Source organism: Perognathus longimembris, chromosome 3 (genome assembly GCF_023159225.1).
Source record: "Perognathus longimembris pacificus isolate PPM17 chromosome 3, ASM2315922v1, whole genome shotgun sequence".
NCBI classification, from domain to species: domain Eukaryota; kingdom Metazoa; phylum Chordata; class Mammalia; order Rodentia; family Heteromyidae; genus Perognathus; species Perognathus longimembris.
This window is the reverse complement of record NC_063163.1, coordinates 75,062,121-75,085,788: the sequence shown is the minus strand read 5'-3', so window position 1 is coordinate 75,085,788 and position 23,668 is coordinate 75,062,121. Positions and strand designations below refer to the sequence as shown.

The 23,668-nt window shown below is 53.7% G+C and overlaps 2 protein-coding genes across 3 annotated transcripts; both read left to right on the top strand.

The window, feature by feature from the left end:
• Nucleotides 1–2,739: 2,739 nt before the first annotated feature.
• On the top strand, nucleotides 2,740–9,226 carry Pglyrp2 (peptidoglycan recognition protein 2). The gene is made up of 5 exons (XM_048340885.1): nucleotides 2,740–2,800; nucleotides 4,305–5,273; nucleotides 7,131–7,341; nucleotides 8,451–8,751; nucleotides 9,073–9,226. The coding sequence occupies exons 1-5, from the start codon at nucleotides 2,740–2,742 to the stop codon at nucleotides 9,133–9,135; spliced, it is 1,605 nt and encodes a 534-aa protein (XP_048196842.1). The 3' UTR covers nucleotides 9,136–9,226.
• Nucleotides 9,227–10,373: 1,147 nt separating this feature from the next.
• Rasal3 (RAS protein activator like 3) lies at nucleotides 10,374–23,365 on the top strand. 2 transcript variants are annotated; one of them, XM_048342484.1, is made up of 18 exons: nucleotides 10,374–10,450; nucleotides 10,600–10,931; nucleotides 13,050–13,186; nucleotides 13,349–13,427; nucleotides 13,546–13,607; nucleotides 14,262–14,332; nucleotides 14,923–15,049; nucleotides 15,148–15,246; nucleotides 15,911–16,453; nucleotides 17,413–17,557; nucleotides 17,757–17,901; nucleotides 19,419–19,655; nucleotides 19,757–19,958; nucleotides 20,065–20,183; nucleotides 21,636–22,026; nucleotides 22,276–22,433; nucleotides 22,872–22,938; nucleotides 23,041–23,365. In XM_048342484.1, the coding sequence occupies exons 2-18, from the start codon at nucleotides 10,610–10,612 to the stop codon at nucleotides 23,182–23,184; spliced, it is 3,048 nt and encodes a 1,015-aa protein (XP_048198441.1). In that variant the 5' UTR covers nucleotides 10,374–10,450; nucleotides 10,600–10,609; the 3' UTR covers nucleotides 23,185–23,365. The 2 variants fall into 2 exon arrangements, with proteins under 2 accessions (XP_048198441.1, XP_048198440.1); XM_048342483.1 differs by lacking the exon at nucleotides 10,374–10,450 and having other exon boundaries at nucleotides 10,541–10,931.
• The last annotated feature ends 303 nt before the right edge of the window (nucleotides 23,366–23,668 follow it).

Sequence of the window (23,668 nt, the reverse complement as noted above, 5' to 3'; positions counted from 1 at the left end):
CTTAAAGGCCTGGCTGGCTGATGGGGACAGGAGTGGGGTGCATGGGGTGGTGGTGGAGGGCAGCTAGGGAAATTCTGGAAGATGCCTCTGGTACAGAAATAATTCGTGAGAGAACACTTGGACTCCACTCCGGTGTAGGCAGGCGAACCTCTAGTCTTTGAATGGATTGCACCTGCGGGCCAGGCTAAGGCTGGTGGGGTGGGTGGCCTCTAAAAACACAGATCACCCCAGTCCCAACTCCCTGCTCATCATGAAAGGCAAACCTGCTATGTGCCGTGTGCAAAGTGCTTTAGAACTGAGAGGAGCCCTCCTTCATCTCAGAGATCAACAGAATTGAGATCACAGAGAGAGGCAGGGCAGAGATTCCGGTCCAGATGGGCGGCTTAAGAGAGACTCACATGTTTTTCTTTTTGTTGTTGTTGTTGTTGCTGTTGTTTGTTTTTATGTGCTGATCCTAGGGTTTGAACTCAGGGCCTGGGTGCTGTCCCTGAGGGGTTTTTTGCTCAAGGCTGGCCTTCTACCACTTGAGCCACAGCTCTACTTCTGGCTTTCTTGTAGACTTTCCTGCCCAGGCTGGCTTTAAACCTCCATCCTCAAATCTTAGCCTCCTGAGCAGCTGGGATTATAGGTGTGAGCCCCAGTACCAGGCTTTCTTTCTTTCTTTTTTCTTTTTTCTTTTCTTTTCTTTTTTTTTTTTTTTTTTTGCCAAGCCCTGGACTCAGGGCCTGAACACTGTCCCTGGCTCTTTTTTTGTTGTTGTTGTTGTTTCTTTTCTTCCTTCTTTCCTTCCTTTCTTCCTTTCCATTGCTTGGCTTTTTCATTCAAGGCTGGCACTCTATCACTTCAACCACAGCTCTACTTCTGGCTTTTTGCTGGTTCATTGGAGATAAGAGTCTCATGGACTTTCCTGCCTGGGCTGGCTTCAAACTTCAATCCTCCAGGCCTCAGCCTCCTAGATGAGATGCAGGGCCCCTGGTGCCCACTGCCTGCCTATGGCCATTGCAAGCACAGCCCCCTCCCCACATTCCCAGTCCCCAGGAAATTGCCTCTCACTCCCCTGGGCACTGGCCCTCGGTGGGTCCCTTAGCACCTTCCCTTCCTAAGCCCATACTGTGACCCCAGCTTTGTGTAAGAGGATGGCTGGGCCTCCAGAAATTGGCCCTGACAGCTACACCCCATGGGTGGCACCTGGGGGAGTTCTAGGCCTGCGTCAGTCTGGGCTTTCCTGGGCCTGCCTCACCCCAGTTCCCAGCCTGGAGGAGCTCTGGAAACTAGTTTGGGGCAGGAGGCCCACAAGGGGAGCAACTTACATATATAGATCCTGCCTGGCCTACTGCCTGTCAGAATAAAAGAGATTGGGGCCGAGGCTCATGGCACACCCCTGTAATCCCATCAACTCAGGAGGGGGAGGCAGGAGGAGAAAGATACCAGGAAGGGGGAGGGGCGTCGCTTGGTAGAAATCAGCCATAAGCACCCTGAGAAGAGGAAGAATCTCACCCAGGAGGACTCAGACACCAAGTACCCAGAGAAAATGAAGGATCTCAACTGGGAGAACTCAGCTATAAGGACCCAGAGAAGAGTGGGCATTCCATTCAGAAGGGACTCAGACACAAGTACCTAGAGGAGAGGATTATTCACAATCCACCTACCTAAGTGAATCAAGACACTGGCTCCTGGGATAAAACCAGGATCCCCAAGGCTCTGGTCCAACATCTGCTCTCAATCCCATCCAGAAGGGGAGCTGAGTGATAGCTGGCATGACCAGATCTTCATAGGCTTCAAATAAGGCTGAGCAAATGCAATCCTCAGCCCTTTAGTGAGCCTGGAGCTCAGGCAGTACAGGAAGTAGGGGGCAGGGCCCACCTGGCTGGTTTGAATCTGAATGTCTCCCAAACTCAGCCCATGGCACTGCTGGGAGGAAGGGAAGCCATTCAGAAATGTGGGTTAAGCTGTGCAGTGTGGCTCACGTCTGTAATCTCAGCTACTCAGGAAGCTGAAATTTGATGATCATGGTTGCAAACCAGTCTAGGCAGGGAAGTTAGTGAGACATCTCCACTTAACTACCAAAAAAGCTGGAAGTGGAGCTGTGGCTCAAATGGTAGAGCATCAGCCTTGAGTGAAAAAGCTTAGGGACAACACCCAGAACCTGAGTTCAAGCTCTTTTTTTGTTTATGTTTTCGTTTTCCTTTGTTCTGTTATTTATTTATTTATTTAGCCCATCTTAGAACTTGAACTAAGAGCCTAGGTGCTATCTCTGAACAATTTTTATTTTTTTCTCTCAAGGCTGGGACTCTACTACTTAAGTCACAGCTCCGTGTGTGTGTGTGTGTGTGTGTGTGTGTGTGTGTGTGTGTATGTGTATGTATTTAATTGAAGATAAGAGTCTCCAAGATATATCTGTCCAGGCAGGCTTTGAATCTCGATCCTCAGATCTCAGCCTCTTGAGCAGCTGGGATTACAGGAGTGAGCCACAATGCCTAGCATGGCCTCTTGACATCGTGGCAGGACTGGGAGGATGGGATAGAAGAGGGGAGACCTTGAGGCCCAGATGACCTTTGGCCTAGGCCACAGGGCTCCCATGCATCCTCTGCTCCCCGCCCACAGCTCTGCAAAAGGGGCAACGGGTGCCATTCACCACTGGACTTTGAGAGGGCTAAAGGCCGGGCTGGGTGCTTCATGCCTGTCTCTTTCCAGCACGTCCGACGTGACACTGTCTGCTGAGGGAAGTTGGAGCCCACCATGGCCCAGGGCGGGCTCTGGATCCTGCTCACACTGCTGCTGTGGCCCCAGCTGGAGGCAGGTGGGTCAGAAGGCAGAGGCGTGGGGTGGGTCTCTGAGCTCAGCAGAAGTTTCCGGGTTCCATGTGGGCCGAGGCCAGAGACAGCAGGAGACCCAGCTCTCCAGAAAGCTCCAGGCTGGGGACTCAGCCGGGGGCAACAAAGAAAAAAGTTAGAAAAAGAGGTTTTATTTTTGTTTGTTTATGCTGAGACTGGGACTTGAACTCAAAGCCTCATGCTCTGGCTTGGCCCTTTCCATTCAAAGGATGGCACTCTACCACTTGAGTTGCAGCTCCCCTTGAGGATTTTTTTCTAGTTAATTGAAAATAAGAGGCCCACAGATGTTCCTGCTTGAACTGACTTCAAGCTGTGATCCTCAGATCTCAGCCTCCTGAGTACCTAGGATTACAGACGTGAACTACTGGCACCAAGCTTTATTTATTTATTTAGCTAGTCCTGGGGCTTGAACTCAGGCACTGGGCACTGTCCCTGAGCTTCTTTTGCTCAAGGCTAGCCCTCTACCACTTGAGCCACAGTACTACTTCTGGCTTTTTCTGTTTATGTGGTACTGAGGAACTAAATCCAGGACTTCGTGCATGCTAGGCAAGCACTCTACCACTAAGCCACAATCCCAGCCCTGGCACCTGGTTTAGAGAGTTTTAAGGAGAAAAGATGAAAGTTAGAAAACAACGGTAAAATGGACTTTCTGAAGAAGATTCAGGATTCTAAACAGCAGGATATGGCTATTAAAACTTCCTGACTGGGCACTGGTGGCTCATACCTGTAATCCCAGCTACTCAGGGGGCTGAGATCCAAGGGTCATGGTTCAAAGCCAGCCAGGGCAGAAAACTCTGTGAGACTCTTATCTCCAATGAACTACCAGAAAACCAGAAGTGCAGCTGTGGCTCAAAGTGGTAGAGACCTAGCCTTAAGTGAAAGAGCTTAGGGACAGCGCTCAGGCCTGAGTTCAAGCTCCAGGATGCACAAAAGAAAAAAGAAAACAATTTCTTGGGAGACCAGATATGGTGGATCATGTCTGCAGTCCCAGTTCTTGGAAGGCAGAGGCAGGAGGATTGATGGATCAAGGACAGCCTGGGCTACAAAGAAAGTTTGACCCTAACTAGGTCTATATGAAAAGACCTGTCTCAAAAAGAAAAAAAATGCAAATGTATGGGTTCGAATCCTGCTTCTGCCACTTAAGAGTTATGTGACTTTAAGCTGGTAACAACCTCTCTGGGCTTCAAGGGCCTTTATCTGTTAAGGAGGCTAAGAAGATCTGTTGCATGGTGTTGTCATGGTCTGCAACCATGGTGCCTGAGACATAGTAAATGTTTAATAAACCTTGGCAATGATCCAACACCTTACTCCTAATCCAGCCCTCTACAGCAGGGAGCCACTGCACAGAGCCTACTCTCCCCCTCACCTTTCCTTCCATGCCAGGCCACGCTGTGCCTTCATCACAGTCATGGTGGGGCGTCATGGCAGGGCAGCAGGACTGTAGGGTGGATGTGCTGTTTCTTCTTGTAGATTCTTTGCCTTTACTCATGGACTCCGTCATCCAGGCAGTGGCCGAGCTCGAGCAGAAGGTGTGGGAGGTGGAAGCCGGCCAAGCCACCCCTGCAGGGGTGCTGCTGATCCCCACCCACCCCAGCTCCCCCAATCCTCTCCATCATGCCCTCCTGGAATCTCTGAGCCTCAGTGGTGCCCGGCTCGATCCTGACCCACTGAGCACAGAGCTTCGAGCCCTGATGGACCAGGTGACCCAACACCACATTCGAGGTGGGCAGGAACATGGGGTGGTGCTGGCTCCTGATGGCTCCACCGTGGCTGTGAGGCCTCTGCTGCTGGGGTTGGAGGCTGGGCAACAGGGGCGTAGGGCTGTGCCGCTACCCTTGGGTGACAGCCTCATCCCCCATGGGGACACCGGAGGAAATACCTTGGCAGGATTCAGGAACGACTCTGTCAATTTCACCTCAGTGGGGGACAAAGCTGAGCCCCCCACCATGGTGGACAGTCTCTTGGCCGTCACCCTGGCTGCAGAACTGGGCCTGGCTTTCCTCCATCCTCGCCAGACTCCAAGCCAACCTGGCCTGGCTACTGAGGGCTGCTGGGACCAGCTTTCTGCCCCCCAGACCTTCACACTGCTGGACTCCCAATCGTCCCCGCTCACCATGGCCTTCCTCAATGGTGCCCTGGATGGGGCCCTCCTGGGAGACCACCTAAGCCGCCTCCCCCAGCCCCGGTCCCCGCTCAGCCACCTGTTGAGAGAGTACTATGGAGCTGGTGTGGATGGACACCTGGCATTCCGCAGCAACTTCCGGCGGCAGAACGGGGCTGCTTTGATGTCAGCCGCCAGTCTGGCCCAGCAGGTGTGGGGGGCCCTTATTCTGCTACAGAGGCTGGAGCCCAGACACTCACAGCTACACAACAGGAGCCAAGAAGAACTGGCCCACGTGGCCAGCTCTGCTTCAGAAGAGTTCACAGAGGCCTTCCTAGGTAAGAAAGCCACTCCCCACCCCTCCACCCCCCCACCCCGTCCCTGGGACCCAGCCCCTCAGAGGTAGGTACTCCCATTCCCACACAGTCAGGAGGATCTGGGGCCATGGGGCTCCCCCAAAGGGGACAGCGGATCGGCACACACAAGAATATGCTGACATCGGACCTTCAAAGATGAAGAGGAGTCCATCTGAAATTTTTATTTCTTTTCTATTTTTTGCGGGGGGGGGGGGGGGGTGCTGGTCCTGGGGCTTGAACTCAGGGCCTGGGCACTTCCTCTGATCCTCTCTGTGCTCAAGGCTAGTGCTCCAGCCGTGCCACTTCTGGCTTTTTCTGAGTTTCCTGCCTTGACTGGCTTCAAACTGTGATCCACAGACCTCAGCCTCCTGAGTAGCTGGGAGTAAGGGATGAGCCACTGGTGCCTGGGTGCTTGTTTTTTTTGTTGTTGTTGTTGTTGTTTTGTTTTTTTGTTTTTAAGAAGGCAATGTTAAGTCAGCTTTCCATGACTGTCACAAAATATGTGAGAAAATGCAACTGAAAAAGAACAGAGAGGCTGGGAATGTGGCTTAGTGGTAGAGTGCCTGCCTAGCATTCATGAAGCCCTGGGTTTGATTCCTCTGAACTATATAAACAGAAAAAGCCAGAAACAGCACTGTGGCTCAACTGATAGAGTGCTAGCCTTGAGCAAAAGAATCTCAGGGACAGTGCCCAGGCCTTGAGTTTAAGCCCCAGGACTGACCAAAAAAGAAAGAAAGACAGAAAGAAAGAAAGAAAGAAAGAAAGAAAGAAAGAAAGAAAGAAAGAAAGAAAGAAAGAAAGAAAGAAAGAAAGAAGTAAGGAAGGAAGGAAGGAAGGAAGGAAGAAAGAAAGAAAGAAAGAAAGAAAGAAAGGAAGGAAGGAAGGAAGGAAGAAAGAGAAAGAAGGAAAGAAAGAAGAAAGATTTATCTGGGCTAACGATTGGTATGTTTCATTCCCTCTGTCCCATTGGTTCCAGGCCTGAGCCTACAACATGACCTAACTTCCTCCAGCTAGTCCCAGTCTCTTACATTTTCCCACCACCCCCCAGTTACACCAAACTGAAGACCTCCCCTTTAACACCTGGGGCCTGCCGGGAGCTCCAGACTCATCTGGGGTATATATGTATAGACAAGTATGTGCAAAGGCATTCCAGCCAGCAGCTCAGCACATACAGGGCTCCAACCGGGAGTCTGGCCAGCAGCCACCCCTGCACATGCATCTCCAGGCACCATGGGTCACCTCCTCGAATCTCATGATCCTTTTGTTTTTTGTTTTGTTTTGCCAGTCCTGGGGCTTGGACTCAGGGCCTGAGCACTGTCCCTGGCTTTTTTTTGCTCAAGGCTAGCACTCTGCCACTTGAGCCATAGCGCCACTTCCACCTTTTTCTGTTTATGTAGAGCGGAGGAATTGAACCTAGGGCTTCTTGCATTCGAGGCAAGTACTCTACCCCTAAGCTACGTTCCACAGCCCCGAATCTCATGTATCTCATGTTCTTTAGAAAAGCTGCATTTGCTGGATTTGCCGGATGGTGAAGAAGTTGAACACAACTGGAGAGCTCATTAAGCGAAAACTCCTTTAGGTTGTCGTCGAACTCACAGTCTCCCTTGCCTCTGCCCTGAGCCCTAGGGTGACAAAGATGAACCACCACAGCTAGCCGAGATGACTATATTTTTCCTCCTGAGGGCCTGTTTCAGGGATCAGAGGAGAGACATCAGATCTGGACCTTCAGTGGGACAGGATGATTCCAGCAAGGACCCCCCCCCCCCCCCACCATGTCAGCCAGCACGGGGTGACCGTGGCGGGGCCGAGGGGATGCCAGCCTTGGGCGCTTGTTTGCAGGGTGCCCGGCCATCCACCCCCGCTGCCGCTGGGGTGCCGCGCCATACCGAGGCAGCCCGACGCTGCTGCAGCTGCCGCTTAGTTTCCTCTTCGTGCATCACACGTTCGAGCCCGCGCAACCCTGCACCAGCTTCGCGCGCTGCGCCGCCAGCCTGCGCGACGTGCAGCGCTTCCACCAGGACGTGCGCCACTGGGACGACATCGGCTACAGGTGGGCGGGGCGGAGCCCGGCCGCAGGGCCGGACCGAGTGGGGCGGGAGGGGCCAGGCACGCAAGTGTGGGCGAGCGGGCGTGGCAGACTGGAGTGGGCGGGGGCAAGTAGAGTGATGGGAGGGGTTTATTGGTGGTGGGCGGGACTCGCAGACAAGCGTGGGCTGGCAGTCCGTGAGGAGGGAAATGGGGCGGTACTGGGTAGAAAGGTGGGTGGGGCTGAGTAGAGTGAATAAGCAGAGTCAGCAGACAAGTGTAGAGTGGGTGTGGCTGGCATTCAAGAGTAGACTGGGCGGATGGAGCCGCAGCCAATGAAGGGGGGATAAGGGGCGGCACTGAGAAGGAAGGTGGGCAGGGCTGAGTAGAGTAGAGCTACGTGTTTGAGTCTGCGCTGTACTGCCCTGCCCCTGATAGCAGACTAGAAAGACTGAGTGGGTTGGTGAGCAGATAAGAGTATGCAGGGTGGGCGGAGCTGGATAGAGTGGATGAATGAGGGGCTTAGTGATAATAGTAGAGAAGGTGGGCGGGGCTAGACAAGAGTGGATGGATCGGGCTGGATTTAGTGGTAGGAGGAGCTAGAAGATGAGTTCAAAGTGGATGGGCGTGGTTTCGTAGAATTGGTGGGCATGGCTAAAAGACAAGAAAGAGTTGGTAAGAGGAGTAAGAAACAGCCACTGTGTAGATGAAGGGCCTAGCCTTAACTGGGACCAGAAATAGCTAACCAGTGGGAGATTCTTGGATTAGAGAAGACTCGACCTGTGGTGGGGTCTGGGTTTGGGATAGGACAATGATGGCTCGAAACAGAAAATGGCTGTGAATTTAGCAAAAGAGATGAACTTGGGTGGGAACAAGTTCACCCGAGGATGAAGTTAAACTTGAAGACAAGTTCAAAATGAGGATGGGGACAAAGTGGAAGGGGGAGTGGCCAATGCTGATCCAGAGAGGGGACCGGGAGGATCTGGGGACGCTTGGCACTGAGATGAACGGGACAGACAAGTGCAGTGTATCGGCTCTGCACTTGGGGTCCTGTGGCCCCAGGTGGAAGGGCAGGATTTGGGGGCAGGGCCTTCCTCACACCATGTGGTGCCTCCCTTCGGTTCCCTCTTACAGTTTTGTGGTAGGCTCTGATGGCTACGTGTACGAGGGCCGCGGCTGGCACTGGGTGGGCGCTCACACGCGAGGCCACAACTCCCGGGGCTTTGGCGTGGCCTTCATAGGCAACTATACGGCGACCCTGCCCACTGAAGCCGAGCTGCGCACCGTGCGGGACAGGCTTCCCAAGTGCGCCTTGCGCACCGGCCTTCTGCGACCGGATTACAAACTGCTCGGCCACCGCCAGCTCCGGAGAGGCACCGACTGCCCTGGCGACGCCCTCTTCGGCTTGCTACGCACCTGGCCGCACTTCACCCAGGTGAGGCTGCAGCTGACCCCTGACTCCCTCCCTGTCACTCCCTGGGCACACAACCTTCCCGTATGCATTAACGGACCTCCACTCAGTTCACCCAGGCCTTGACCTCACCCCTAGGCCCTACACAAAGGCTTTCTGGTGGAGCGTGAGTGGCTCACGCAGTTAATTTTAGCTACTCAGCTGTTAAATGTCTGATCTGCCCACCCTGGCCTGCAGCCAACTTTGTACCCACTCCCTCATTTGGAGCCTGGTCCCTCCACCTTGGGGGAGGACAGACCCGGCCACACCCCTTCCCCAAGCCTCACTCTGCCTTGTCTCTTCTAGACTGAAAACTACCAGTTACCCAGAGAGTCTGTCAGAGACCCAGGAAGGCACTACCGGGGATGATCCTACCAGAAGCCACACACTTGCAATAAAAGAACGGAGGAAACAAAGTTTCTCTGCACACCTTGCCTGTTTTTGCGAGCATTTGTGGTCGTATGCCTTGGCCCAGAAGCAATCCCTGGGACAGAAATTCCAGTAGGAAGTGCTGGTGCTGTGGCTCAGTTCTAGGGGGCATGGCTCTGTATTAGGGGCGTGGCTCTGACGTGGGGCTGCACACTGGGGGCGTGGCTCAGCACTGGGAAGCTTGGTTCAACTCTAAGGGGCGTGGCTCAGTGTGAGGGGCGTGGCCCAGTAGTGAAGGGCGTGGTTCTGTGCTAGAGGGCTGTGCCCAGCATGTTAGAGACCCTGGGTTTTACCCCTAGCACCACACACACACAAAATAAATAAATTTATTTTTTTCTAGCTAGGCACAATATAATCCCTGTATGTAGGAGGCATAGGTAGCAGGACATCCACATCAGCCCAGGCACAAAATGTGAAACTAAAGTAAAAAGCACTGAGGGTGTAGCTCACAGGATAGAGCACCTGCCTAGCAAGTGTGAGGCTTGAATCTAAAACCTAGCACCAGGTTGGGAATGTGGTTTAGTGGTAGAGTGCGTGCCTCACATGCATGAAGCCCTGGGTTCAATTCCACAATATCACATAAACAGAAAAAGAGGGAAGTGGCACTGTGGCCCGAGTGGTAGAGTGCTAGCCTGGAGCAAAAGAAGCTCAGAGACAGTGCCCAGGCCCTGAGTTCAAGCCCCAGGACTGAGGGGGAAAACCAAAACCAAAACAAAACCTGTACCACCAATTGCCCATGACTCCACCTGTCATCCTAGCTATTTGTGAGGCTGAGATCTGAGGATCACAGTTAGAAGCCAGTCAGGGCAGGACAGTTCTTAAGATACCAATTAACCAGCAAAAATAGCCAGAAGTGAAGCTACGGCCTGAGCACAAAAGCCAAACAGGATTGCCAGACCCTGAGTTCAAGCCCCAGTACCAACACACACACACACACACACACACATCCTAAACAGTTTTTCAATACAGGTAACTCTGGACAAAGAACTTTTTCTTAGGAAGACTATGAGGCTCAGAAAGAGAGAGAGACAGAGACAGGCAGAGACATAGAAAGAGACACACAGACAAGTAATTGCTGCCTCAGCCCTTGTTACTAGAATAGGGGCACTACCACCTCCCCTCCACCCCTACTCCATATCCTGTCACCAGCTGCCAGTGGGACGGACAGACAGGGTCACGTGGAGTTGGGGTTCAGTGGGAGGAAGTAAAAGCAGGGTGCAAGGCGGTTGGTTGCTGAGTCTGGAGCTGATTTAAGGTTAAAAAGAAAAGAGAATAAGAGGGGACCCCCACTCCTTTTCATATGGGTTCATTGGGAGACAGAGCTGAGAACCGACAGGAGGGTAAGATGAGGATGGCATGTGGGCAGACACTCAGCAGGACTGTCACCTTCTCATTCTCCACCAGGACCTCTACCATGGACCCACCACCGCCGAGCCAAGACTCTCCAACCCAGCCAGCGGCCACCTCTCCACTGTCACCCTACCGTTGGCACACAGGAGGTAGCCGGGAGAAGGGATCTGGAGGGTCCCGCTGGGGTCTCCTGGCCGGCTGGGGGAGGGCACTGAGCCACCAGGAGCCCCCGGTTAGCAGCCAGCCAGCTCGACGCTCCCTATTTCGTCGGGTGCTCTCTGCACCCCCCAAGGAGTCTGGAACCAGTCGCCTGCGGCTCTCCAGGACCCTGTGGGGGAGGCATAAGAGCCCATCGCTGGAGCCAGAGGCCAAGCCAGAAGCTCCAGGTACAGTGCTCCCTTACCCGAGCCTGGGCCAGATGCTCGAGTTTTGTCTTTGTCTGCCTCTAGAACACAGATCTCTCTCTAGACACAGGAAGTTGCGGGTAGAGCACCAGCCCAACAGGAAGTGACTGGGGGCCCCATCAGCCCTCTTCCCTCCTGCCGCCTCAAGTGAGGTGAGGGGGAGAAGCCAGGGGAGACTGTGAACAGGGGGGTCCTGCTAAGGAAAGGACAGGGAAACACCCCTGTGAGAAGCAGGCCTGTCCAGATTCCAGGGGCCTCTGGGCCCTGCCATCCCTCCTACATTGAGTGGTCCACCCTCAGCATGTCTTCTTGCCCAGAGACTACCTCTTTCCCAAGGAAGAGCCCTCCCCTACCCGGAAATTCTTTTGTATTATTTTCTCAAACGTTGTGAGCTTTCCAGGTTAGATTAGCCATCTTTTCAGGGAAACAGAATCTGGCCTGTGTTTTCTTATACTGTTTCTGTTGGAAGAATTCCGAGTCGGAAGCCCAGTTCAACCATTAACAAACTGTGTTGTATTGTGATACTGAGCAAGTCACTCAACCTCTCTGGGCCTCAGAGTTGAATTGTTGTTTTTCAGTTTCATGTAGTTTCAGTTTTTCAGTGCTAAGGATTGAAACTAGGACCTTGTGTACGCTGGGTAAGCACTCTACCACTTGCCATGTCTCCAGTTTATTATTATTTTTTATTTATTTATTTATTTATTTTTTGGCCAGTCCTGGGGCTTGGACTCAGGGCCTGAGCACTGTCCCTGGCTTCTTTTTTGCTCAAGGCTAGCACTCTGCCACTTGATCCACAGCGCCACTTCTGGACATTTTCTGTATATGTGGTGCTGGGGAATTGAACCCAGGGCCTCATGTATATGAGGCAAGCACTCTTGCCACTAGGCCATATCCCCAGCCCTTATTTTTTTTTTTTTAATTTAAAAAGTGTTTCGGGCTGGGGATATAGCCTAGTGGCAAGAGTGCCTGCCTCGTATACATGAGGCCCTGGGTTCGATTCCCCAGCACCACATATACAGAAAACGGCCAGAAGTGGCACTGTGGCTTAAGTGGCAGAGTGCTAGCCTTGAGCAAAAAGAAGCCAGGGACAGTGCTCAGGCCCTGAGTCCAAGTCCCAGGACTGGCCAAAAAAAAAAAAAAAGTGTTTCCTTGTACAGGTACTAGGGCTTGGGTACTGTCCCTTCACTTTTTCTCTTAAGGCAGGTGCTCGACCACTTGAGCCACACCTCCACTTCTGGTTCTTTTGCTGGTTTTTGGACTTTCCTGCTTGGCTGGGCTTCAAACCATGGTCCTCACATCTCAGCCTCCTCAGTAGCTAGGGTTACAGATGTGTACCACCAGCACCCAGCTCAGCTTCTATTTTTTCAAAGTATTGTTTTGGAGACCGAATCTCACTACCTTTGTCTGAGCTAACCTGAACTCTCCTCCTATCTGTACCTTCTCAGTAGCTTGGATGAAAGGAGTGAACCACTGTGCCTGGCTTTTGGCCTCAGTTATAATAAGGGCTTTAAGGGCTGGGGTGTGGCTCAAGTGGTAAAGCACTTGCCTAGTATGCTTGAGGCCCTGGGTTTGAACTCCAATCCAAAAAAACACAAAAAACTAAAAACAACAAATCCCTAATTGCTGGTGGCTCACACCTATAATTCTAGGCTGAGATCTGAGGATTAGGGTTAGAAGCCAACCTAGGCAGGACAGTTCATGAGTCTATCTCCAATTAACCAGTAAAAAGCTGGAAGTGGAGCTGTAGTTCAAGTGGCAGAACGACAGTCTTGAATGAAAAAAAAAAGACAGTACCCAGGTCCTGAGTTCTAGCCCCCAGCACTAGCTTAATAATATTAACATAACCATTAATAAATACTAATATCAATACTTAATAATTAGCATTAGTGATAATTAATATTGATTAGTATTAATGATAAGTAATACACATAATAGTAACAGTCAATGGCTTCTGAAGGACTGAGAGAGCCACGGGAAGTGGCAAGGGTAGGACCGTATGGCAGGTGGTAGGGACTCCCAGATGAGACTTGAGGTGAAGAGAGTGCCCTGAACAAGAAGAAAGGGGCTCTCAGGTCTCCCAACTCTGCATTCTCTTCCCAGAGCCTGAGCTGGAGCCACAGCCAGAGCCACCTGTGTCACAGATTCCTGAGGCCCCCAGCCCTGATGTGGCTGTCTGGGACATTGGGGGGTTCACCTTGTTGGATGGAAGACTGATGCTGCTTGGAGGCGAGGAAGAGGTGAGGGGGAGGGGGAAATGTGAAGGAAGAGAAGGGAAAGGACTGGGGACAGAATCAGGGTTGGGGTGGGAGAGGGAGAGGGACTTATAAGACCACCCCTCTCTGTGTGTCTGTCTCTGTCTCGGTGTCTGTCTCTGTCTCTCTGTCACCATGGGGGAACAGAGTCCTTGGAGGCCCCGGGCTGGAAGCGGGAGCTCAGAAGGCAGCACACAAGCCTTCCTGGGGAAACTCCGGGACCCAGGCAAGTTGGGGGAGATTGTGGGAGGCTGGTGCATGTGGAATCTGTCCAAAGTGGGACAGGACAGGAGAGGACAGAAGATGATTCCAGGCCCTGACATCCTAACTCTGACCACCCACAGATCGAACCCCTGGGAAGACTGATCTAGAAGCTTCTGGCTCCAATCAGGTTCACAATGTGAGGGTAAGACAGCCACTGGGGAAGGATTAGATGTGACAGAGGATTCCCTGAGCTCAGAGCTGAAAGGAAACTTTTGCTGCATAATCTGGAACTGGTGCTGAGCCACTCTGGTCCTCTGTGTCTGCTGTCTGGCACATGTAGAGCTGAGGAGAGAATTTCCCTGTCTTGGGTTTGAACTCAGGGCCTCTCACTCTTACTTGGCTTTTTTGTTTGTTTGCTTTTGTTGGTCCTGGGGCTTGAACTCTGGGCCTGGGTGCTGTCGCTGAGTTTATCAGCTCAAGGCTAGTGCTCAACCACTTGAGCCACAGAACCTCTTCCTTTTTTTTTTTCTTTTTTTGCTCAAGTCTGGTGCTCTACCACTTGAGCCACAGCTGCATTTCCATCTTTTTGGTGTTTCATTGGAGATGAGAGTCTCACAGACTTTCCTTCTGGGCCTGGCTTCAAATGCGACCCTCAAACTTCAGCCTTCTGAGTAGCTAGGACTACAACTGTGAGCCACCAGTGGTGTCCAGATTTTTTTTAAGTTGCTGTTAGTATAGTCCAAGTTTGGATTTGGGCAACCAACCAAATCCAAGTCAGGGCTTGCCCTAGGAGAGAAGGGGCTACACAGGAAGCCCAGCATTCTCTCTAGCTCACATTGACCACCCCCTACCCTAGGGATTGCTCAAGAGAATCAAAGAGAAGAAAAAGATCAAGTCGGAACTGGAAGCCAATGCTCTCCGCGATGGGTAAGGGCCTCTAAGGGGCCCCAACAACGTCCCCCCTCCTTCTCCTCCTGCTGTAGTCTCCTGGGTACTCTTGCTCCAGGTCAGGAGAAAACAAGGACCACAAAAACCCTAGTAAAGAGCCAGCTCTTAACTGAAAGGGGCAGGGAAGGCTCAAGGATGAATCATACTAAACCATTGGAGCTAAGTCAGTTCACTGGTCTAGGACAGTCAGGGAAGGGATTCTTCAACTAAGATCTGAAGGACTTATGGAAATTTTAACTTAGCTAGAAAAGGGCTGGGAAAAGCATGCCCAGCCAAAAGGAACTTCAAAGGCCAGGAGGCCAAAAGGGACTCAAAGAAGGACTGCTAAAGTGCTAGAGTTCAGAGAGCCAGGCATGAATGAGGTTGGGGGTGGGGGAGGGATGAGAACCAAGTTCGGAAGGGCTGGAACCAACCAGAAAGAGTTGGGTTTATCCCTAAAAGGATGAGACCACACGGGGTGCTTGGAAAGAGCAATGCAGACTCCAGGTCTTCATCCTCCTTGTTCTCTCAGACTGCAGGGGGACAAGTGAGGGAGGGATGATGGCTGGATACCCCTGCTCTCTCCCTAGACCTCCCAGTGCTCTGGGCTCCAGAGAGTCACTTTCCACGCTCTCAGACTTGGACCTGGGAGCCAAGCGGGATGTGCAGGTGTGGCCACTGCACCACAGCCTCCTGGGGGAACCCTATTGCTTCCAGGTAAGTCCACCTGGATCCCACTCCTCATGGAGTGGCTCCACCGGACTCGGCCTTAACCATACACCCTTGGATCTTTCACCCACCCCCCCCCCCCGCAGGTGACTTGGGTGGGCGGGAGCCGCTGCTTCTCCTGCCGATCAGGCGCTGAGAGAGATCGATGGGTAGAAGACCTGCGCCAACAATTCCAGCTCAGCCCGGTCAGTGCCAGGGAAAAGGCCTCCCGCGGAGGCCACGCCCACAGACAGATCCCGCCCACAACCAGGCCATTCCCCAAATCCAGCTTCCCTCCCTTTCCATTTGCTACCGCACCTGTCCGACCCGATCAGACCCCGAATTATTGATGTGTGTGTGTGTGTGTGTGTGTGTGTGTGTGTACGCGCGTGCCGATCTTGAGGCTTGAACTTAGGGCCTGAGCACTATCCGTGAATTTTTTTCTTGAGCCACAGCTCCACTTTTTCCTGACTTTTTCGCGGTTAATTGGAGATCAGAGTCTCAGGGACGTTTCCTGCCTGGGCTTGGTTTCCAACTGCAATCCTCAAATCTCTGCCTCTTGAGTGCTGGGATAACAGGAGCGAGCCACTGAACTATTTGTAACCAATGTCGTGCCTACCAAATAGTCTCCAAGATCCCCACCCCACTAAGCCCCCATCCCTTTATATCTTCCGAGAGAGTCCCCCAACCCCCCCAAAAGTTAGGATCCTGCTCAGCCACCTCTGGATCTCCATGACTCACTGCTCCTTCCCCCGGGAGTCACCCCAGACCACGCCGGGTGCGTCGCACACGGGGTTCGTGGCTCCAGGTGGCTGTCCTGGAGCACTGACACCTCCGAAAGCTCCGCATCCCTGCCCGTCCCGCCCCCAGGACAACGCGGAGCGGGAAGAGACGTGGCTGAGCGTGTGGGTACACGAGGCGAAAGGGCTGCCCGGAGCGGCAGTGGGGACCCCCGGTGTGCGCGCCGAGCTGTGGCTGGACGGGGCGCTGCTGGCGCGCACGGCGCCCCGGCCTGGCCCGGGCCCGCTCTTCTGGTCCGAGCGCTTCCACTTCGAGGCGCTGCCGCCCTCCCGCCGCCTGTCGCTGCGGCTGCGCAGCGCGGGCCCGGCGGGCGCCGCTCTGGGCAGGGTGTCGCTGGTGCTGGAGGACTCGAGCGCGCCCGGAGCTCCCGCCGCCGGCGTGGAGCGCTGGTTCCCGCTGCTCGGGGCGCCGTCGGGGGCCGCGCTGCGGGCGCGGATCCGGGCGCGACGTTTGCGCGTGCGGCCGTTGGAACGCTACAAGGAGCTGGCCGAGTTCCTCACCTTCCACTATGCGCGCCTCTGCGGGGCGCTCGAGCCCGTACTACCCGCTCAGGCCAAGGAGGAGCTGGCCGCTGCCATGGTGCGCGTGCTGCGGTCCACCGGCCAGGCGCAGGTGAGGCCCGGGACCGCAGCAGGGACGCTTTGCCTGGGTGGACTGACTATAGCCGGGGCTGGAGTGTGGGTCTGAACCGTGCCTGCGAGGGACGCAAGCAGCTGGGATGTGAGCGCCGCAGGGGGCGGGGCCTGGGCTCCAGCTGCTAGGGGAGGGGCCTGAGCTGGACTTGTAGGGGGCGGGGCTCCGAGAGGGGCAGGGCCTGAGTCACAACTAATGAGGGGCCAGGCCTGGGCTCCAGCTGCTGGGGGCGCGGCCTGAATGGACGTGTCAGGGGCGGGGCACCTTGGGGGCGGGGCCTTAGACATGGGCGGGGCCTGAACTCTGGCTGATCCGGAGGGGGCCAGCACCACGCCAGTGAGGGCGGGGCTGGGCTCGGCCTGAAGTTCACTTTAGAGCGCAGAGCCTTATCCCAGCCTGCGTCAGACATACCTGTTTCTGCAAAATGTGAAGTGGAGGAGATTCTAGCCCCACTGAATGGGCGGGCCCCAGCAGTGTCTACTGGGCCTGAGTATCAGTCACCTGTGGCCCAAGGGTGAAGGCTGGGTCAAAAAGGCAAGTGGCAAGAGTGCTTGCCTGGTATACATGAGGCCCTGGGTTCGATTCCCCAGCACCACATATACAGAAAATGGACAGAAGTGGCGCTGTGGCTCAAGTGGCAGAGTGCTAGCCTTGAGCAAAAAGACGCCAAGGGGGGGGGGGTGCTGGGAATATGGCCTAGTGGCAAGAGCACTTGCCTTGTATACATGAAGCCCTGGGTTCAATTCCCCAGCACCACATATATAGAAAATGGTCAGAAGTGGCGCTGTGGCTCAAGTGGCAGAGTGCTAGCCTTGAGCAAAAGGAAGCCAGGGACAGTGCTCAGGCCCTGAGTCCAAGCCCCAGGACTGGCAAAAAAAAAGGCCACGAATTCCCTCTGGCTGGGTCTGCACCCTGTGACACCTCCAACCTCTACTCAGGCGTTGGTGACAGACCTGGGCACTGTGGAGCTGGAACGCTGTGGAGGGCGGGAGGCTTTGCTGTTCCGAGAAAACACATTAGCCACCAAGGCAATGGATGAGTACATGAAGCTGGTGGCCCACGATTACCTTCAGGAGACCCTGGGTGAGTTGGGTCTGAGGACTCCAGAGACGATCTAGGAAGCTCCTGGTCACTTGGATTGTGGTAGTGGGTGGTACTTTGGGATCTTGGGATCCTGAGTGGGTGGGTGGGTGGAGCTGGGAGATCACCAGTGCTGTTATATGCCCGGGGAGTAGGTTGGAGATGGGGTGTGGTGGGTTAAGGTGTTCTGTGTTGGCTACAGGACAAGTCTTGCGATGTCTCTGTGCCTCCACTGAGGACTGTGAAGTGGACCCCAGCAAATGCCCAGCCTCAAAGCTACCACAGCACCAGGCCAGACTCCAAAAGAGCTGTGAGGAGGTCTTTGAAATCATCATCCACTCCTTCAAGTAAGAACCAGAGCCCCAGTGTCTTGAGTCCACCCCCATCTCTCAGCCAGAGTGGTGGTAACCTTAACCTCCCCCAATTGAGGCCACCAGATAGGATGAAGACCACTCAATTATTTGGTGCAATATTAGAGGCATATTCATACTTCATAAAGTATTTACTGTTTTCCAGGCATTGGTGCCTCCACCTGGAAGATTAAGGTTCATGGCAAATCATTCAGGCAGAAAAGTTTGTGAGATCCCTTCTCAACTGAGAGTGTAGTGATGGGTGTAGTGATGTGTCTATTACTCTAGCTATGACAAGAAGGCTGAAATAGCCTAATCAAGACATAAGCACATATCCAGGAAGTAAGCAAGACCCTAGCTAAAAAATAACTAGAATTCTAGCTGAGTGCTGGTGGCTCATGCTTGTAATCCTGGCTACTTGGGAGGCTGAGAATGGTAGTTCAAAGCCAGGTTTGGCAGCAAAGTCCACATGACTCTTATCTCTAATTAACTAGCAAAAATCCAGAATTGGAACTTTGGTTCAAGTGGTAGAGAGCTAACCTGAGTGAAAAAGCTATAGGACAGTCCTTGGGTCCTCTGATCAAGCCCCTAAATCCTCACCAAAATAAATAGTCAAATAAAATCACACTTGCAATTAGAACTACATCCTAAGTCCATGACCTCTGTCCCCCACATGATCCTTTGGGCCCAAATCTAAGAGTAGAGATTCCAGAGGTTACTATACTCACTACAGTATAAGCCCTGGCCCCATGGGGATCTGTAGCCCCAAGCATTATTATTCTAGATGCCACCAATCCTGGAAGCCAGACCCCATGTTCAAAGGGGAAAAAAACTACACAGTTCATAAATAGTTTTCTGGCACAAACCATGTTATGCTTCCTATATGTTTGACTCCTTAGCCTTATGAGCTTTGCCATTCATTATGTGTGTGTGTGCATGTGTACACGTGTGCATGTGTGCACACATGTGCACATGCATACACCCATGCATGTGCCAGTCAGTACTGGGGCTTGAACTCAGGGCCTTGAAAGCTCACTTTGCCTAGCATGCACAAAGCCCTGGGTTTGATTTCCTCAGTACCAAATAAACAGGAAATGCTGGAAGTGACACTGTGGCTCAAGTGGTAGAGTGCTAGCCTTGAGCAAAAGAAGCTCGGGAACAGGTCCTAAACCCAGAGTTCAAGCCCCAGCACTGGCAAAAAGAAGAAGAGGAAGAAGAAGAAGAAAAAGTGGAAGAAGGAGGAGGAGGAGGAGGAGGAGGAGGAGGAGGAGGAGGAGGAGAAACAGCTGAAATCTTATTTGCTTTTTCAGTCAAGGCTGTGTTCTACCACTTGAACCACACCTCTACTTCTAGCTTTTTTTTTGCTGGTTAGTTGGAGATTAAGAGTCCTTTGAATTTGTCTGCCCAGGCTGGCTTCTAACTGTGATTCTCAGATCTCAGCTTCCTGAACCCATCTCAATCATGATCTTATGCCCACAGCCTCCTCCTCTAACCACTGCCTTTTCTGCCCCCAGCTGGTTCCCGGCAGAACTGAGTGCTGTGTTCTCAGGCTGGCGAGAAGTGTGCAAAGCACGCGGATGTGAAACGCTAGGCCCCAGACTGGTGTGTGCCTCTCTCTTCCTGCGACTCCTATGTCCTGCCATCCTGGCACCCAGCCTCTTTGGCCTAGCCCCAGAGCATCCAGCACCTGGCCCGGCCCGCACCCTCACGCTGATCGCCAAAGTCATACAGAACCTGGCCAATTGTGCTCCGTAGGTGCCAGGAAGCTGGAGACAGGGTAATGCTGGGGAGCGGGGAGGACCACAGGCAGCAAGTGACTATGCTGACTCTCCCAGCCTGGCCACTACCCCAGGTTTGGCGAGAAGGAAGCCTACATGGACTTCATGAACAGCTTCCTGGAGGCCCACGGACCAGCCATGCAACACTTCCTGGACCAAGTAGCTGTGGTAGACGTTGATGCCACACCTAGTGGGTACCAGGCCAGTGGCAATCTAGCTCTCCAGCTGGCAGTCCTGCATGCCCAGCTCTGTACCATCTTTGCAGAACTTGACCAGGTGCGGCCTGAGCCTAAAATCCTGGGATACACGGTAGGGAGGTATAAAGGCTGGGAGCCTTTGAGCCCTGAGAGCTTGCCAAGTAGCCCCTTATTACACCTCCCAGACCACCTGTGACAACCTGGAACCACTGCCTACCATCCTGAGAGCCATTGAGGAGGGCCGGCCTGTGCCAGTGTCTGTGCCAATGCATCTGCCGCTGCCTCACACCCAGATTCACTCCAGGTAACCTCAAGTGTCTTCCAGATTCTGATCATTAGGAGCAGTGGTGGGGGTGAAGGGGGGAGTGTCATGCTCACATAAGGGTCAAGGGTGAAGATGAGTGATGGGAAGGGAAGGGACAAGGGATGTTGGGGTCAGTGTCAGAGGCTAGCAATGGAGTTGTGTAAGGAGACAGAGTCTTGTCTGGAACATCATGTGGCCAGAGGACAGGCAGTCATGGCAGAATTGAGAGCAATCTTATCGGAGGTCAGGAAAACTTGACCTCTGGGTCAGAGAGAGAGAGAGACAAAGAGACAGGCTGCCGATGGCTTCAAATCAGACAAGGGATTGATCTTAGATGTTAGAATGGAGTCTGTGGTGGTGATGGGGCAAGATCAGATTTAGGTCAGATGGGACGACCTTTCCAGGGTTGGTGGGGCTCTGCCTCCAAGTGTTCACTGATTGGCCATTACATCATAACTATGTTAGGCTCTGACCCAATCAGGCATCAGATACAACTAGGCCCCGCCCTCCAACCTGAACAAGCCCCGCCACTACTCTAAACCCCTCCCTTTGGACCTCCAGATAGGTAATCCATCTGGAACTGGAAGAGATTTTCTCAGTAGATTGGGTCTGGCATTGTGGGTGGGATCAGAAGCAAATTAGGGTCGGGCCAAGAGTTGGATCTGTCTAAGCCAGGCACCAATGGTTCATGGCTGTAATCCAAGCTACTCAGAGGCTAAGATCTGATGATGGCTGTTCAAAGCCAGCCAGGGATGGCGGTGGGGGGGGGGGGGGAGGCTGGGAATCTGGCTTAGTGGTAGAGTGCTTGCCTAGCATGCACTAAGCTCTGGGTTCGATTCCTCAGCACCACATACACAGAAAAATACGAAAGTGGTGCTGTGGCTCAAGTGGTAGAGTGCTAGCCTTGAGCAAAAAGAAGCCAGGGACAGTGCTCAGGCCCTGAATTCAAGCCCCAAGACTGGTCAAAAAAAAAAAAAGCCAGCAGAGGAAGACCAACCTGAGACTCTTTTTTCTTTTTTTGTTTCTTTTTAAACTTTCCAGTCCTGGGCCTTGGACTCAGGGCCTGAGCACTGTCCCTGGCTTCTTTTTGCTCAAGGCTAGCACTCTGCCACTTGAGCCACAGCGCCACTTCTGGCTTTTTCTGTTTATGTGGTGCTGGGGAATCGAACCCAGGGCTTCAGGCATGCAAGGCAAGCACTCTACCGCTAAGCCATATTCCCAGCCCCAACCAATTAACCAGTTAACTAAGTGGAACGGTGGCTCAAAGAGCTAAGGGAGTATGAGGCCTTGAGTTCAAGCTGCGGTACACTTAAGGACAGGGTCTCGTCTGGGTCATGGGTAGGGTCACAGATGTCACTGGTCAGGGATAGGGTCATTTCTGGTGGGCATGGGGTCCGTCTCTGAGGATAGTTGAGGGTCTGATCTTCCCTGTTCCCCCCTCCCCCCTCCCAGCATCTCCACAGGGGAAAAGCCTGGCTTCTTGGCTCCCCGAGACCTCCCCAAGCACACCCCTCTCATCTCTAAGAGCCAGTCCCTGCGCAGCTTTCAGGGCTCGGGGAGCTGGGCCCGCAGACGGCTGGAGGAAGAACGACCCCCGCCGCGGCCCCGGCCGGTGCAGCGCACACAGAGCGCCCCGGCCCGCCGGCCCGCCCGCCGCCGCCCGTCTGTGGGGCCCCGTCCGCGACCCAGAGGCTCCCTATACACGGGGCCTGCGGCCCGCAGCCGGCCCCGGACCGAGGCCTCCGCCACGCTGCCTCGGAAGCCGTCGGTGCCCTGGCAGCGCCAGCTGGACCAGCCGCGGGATCGAGACCAGGTGCTGGGCACGTCCCGACCGGTGGGCAAGGTGAGATCTTGGGGGGTGGAGGAGGAGGGGGTGATGGCAGGCAGTGAATTGGACCTAGACTGAGAATGGACTGAAGGCTAGGCAAGAGTGAGTGCAACTACAGAGCTTGCTGTGCTGTGTGATCCTAGGTCTAGCTTAAACCTCCCAAAGACAAGCCTGTTTCTCCCAAAGACAAATCAAGGTCTCCGGCGAGAGATGGCGAGTGGGATTACAGCTGTTGTCGTTCTCTCCCCCCAACCCGCCTCACAGCTGGCTGAACTACAGAGCGAGGTGGCCACGCTGCGCGAGGAGCAGAAAGCGCTGTCGCGCCACGTGGAGTCGATGAGCTCCGAACTCCGGGTCCTGACCCAGCAGCAGGAGCAGCTGCGCCGCCAACTGCAAGACCTGGACTCCCCGAGGCGAGCTGGGTGTGCCCAGATAGCCCCGCCCCTGGCAAGCCCATGCTCCACGAGGCCGTGCCCCTCCGAAGACATTGGTCCCTGTACTGGAAGCCCCGCCCCTAGGCAGGTCCACCCACGTGGCCTGCTCAGGCACCTGACAGGCCCACTCCTCCCGGGCCCCACCCTTCAATCAGCCTCCTCTAGGTGGGCTAAGCTTGAGATACCTCAGTCAGGAAGCGTCCTCACTCAGGATCCCACCTGAAACCGGTCAAGCTCCGCCTCCAGGTGTTGATTGACGGGTCCTTACATCACACCAAACCTGGCTCAAGGTCAAATCCTGCTGCAGACATGCTTAGGCCCCGCCCCTGCCCCAGCAAATCCCGCCCCCCTCCGTGACTTGCCTTCTGAATCCAATTCTAGATTGGAAGCCTCTGACCTTATTTCCTAACCCTTGACTTTCAACAGGACCTCAAAACTGGATCCGAAGGATGATGGTCTTCCAAGCAATGAAGACCACATACTGAAAAGTCTGGTGAGACTCCTCTGGAAGCCCAGGGGGAAAGTCTGTGTAGTTGGGAACTAGGGCTGGGGAGAGACTCTGACTCTCAACCCATTTCCCCCCCTGCCTCCCCAGCATGATCGCCTGGCTCAGATGGAGCGTACTCAGGTCCAACTGAGGGATGTAATCCAGAACCTGCAGCTTGTTTCCAGGACAACAGGGTCCCAGAGCCAGCCTCTGCCCCTCGAAGCTCCCTGCACCAATGGAGACACCACTTGAGCAGTCCATCCCACTGTACACGGCCTGGGTGCGAGCCTCAGATGTCACCATCTTTGGGGAGGGGGGTGATGATGAAGAAAGGTCTTGAGTTGCCCAAGTCATGTAAGATGCCCTAAAGTGAGGAAGTAGAGGTGTGGACTACTCGGGTTGCCCAGTAAAAATCTCGATTTCAGTAAAAAAATAATCTCTTGGAGAAGGGACATGTAATAGATTTTCACATCAACTGTGTGTCCTTAGGACCATCTCCTAAGAGCCTCCATTTGGCCATCTGCAAGATGACCAAATATATCACACACACACACACACACACACACACACACACACATATCCAATGATATATACCCTTCACAATGAAAACCCTTGGATAATGGTATTCAAGAAAAGCTAGTCAACCTCGATTATGAGCAGCAAGATCAAACCCGTGTTCCACCGGCACTCACCCCATCCCTGTCAACTCCCAAGTCCCAAATGACAGAATTCTCCT

What these genes read in the sequence shown, in the direction of transcription:
- Pglyrp2 (XM_048340885.1), top strand. Translation starts at nt 2,740, where the DNA reads ATGGCCCAGGGCGGGCTCTGGATCCTGCTCACACTGCTGCTGTGGCCC. An exon ending in GTGGCCCCAGCTGGAGGCAG is followed by an intron (nt 2,801 to 4,304) that starts GTGGGTCAGAAG and finishes TTCTTCTTGTAG; the next exon opens with ATTCTTTGCCTTTACTCATG. An exon ending in GTTCACAGAGGCCTTCCTAG is followed by an intron (nt 5,274 to 7,130) that starts GTAAGAAAGCCA and finishes GCTTGTTTGCAG; the next exon opens with GGTGCCCGGCCATCCACCCC.
- Rasal3 (XM_048342483.1), top strand. Translation starts at nt 10,541, where the DNA reads ATGAGGATGGCATGTGGGCAGACACTCAGCAGGACTGTCACCTTCTCA. An exon ending in TGCTTGGAGGCGAGGAAGAG is followed by an intron (nt 13,187 to 13,348) that starts GTGAGGGGGAGG and finishes ATGGGGGAACAG; the next exon opens with AGTCCTTGGAGGCCCCGGGC. An exon ending in GGGGAAACTCCGGGACCCAG is followed by an intron (nt 13,428 to 13,545) that starts GCAAGTTGGGGG and finishes GACCACCCACAG; the next exon opens with ATCGAACCCCTGGGAAGACT.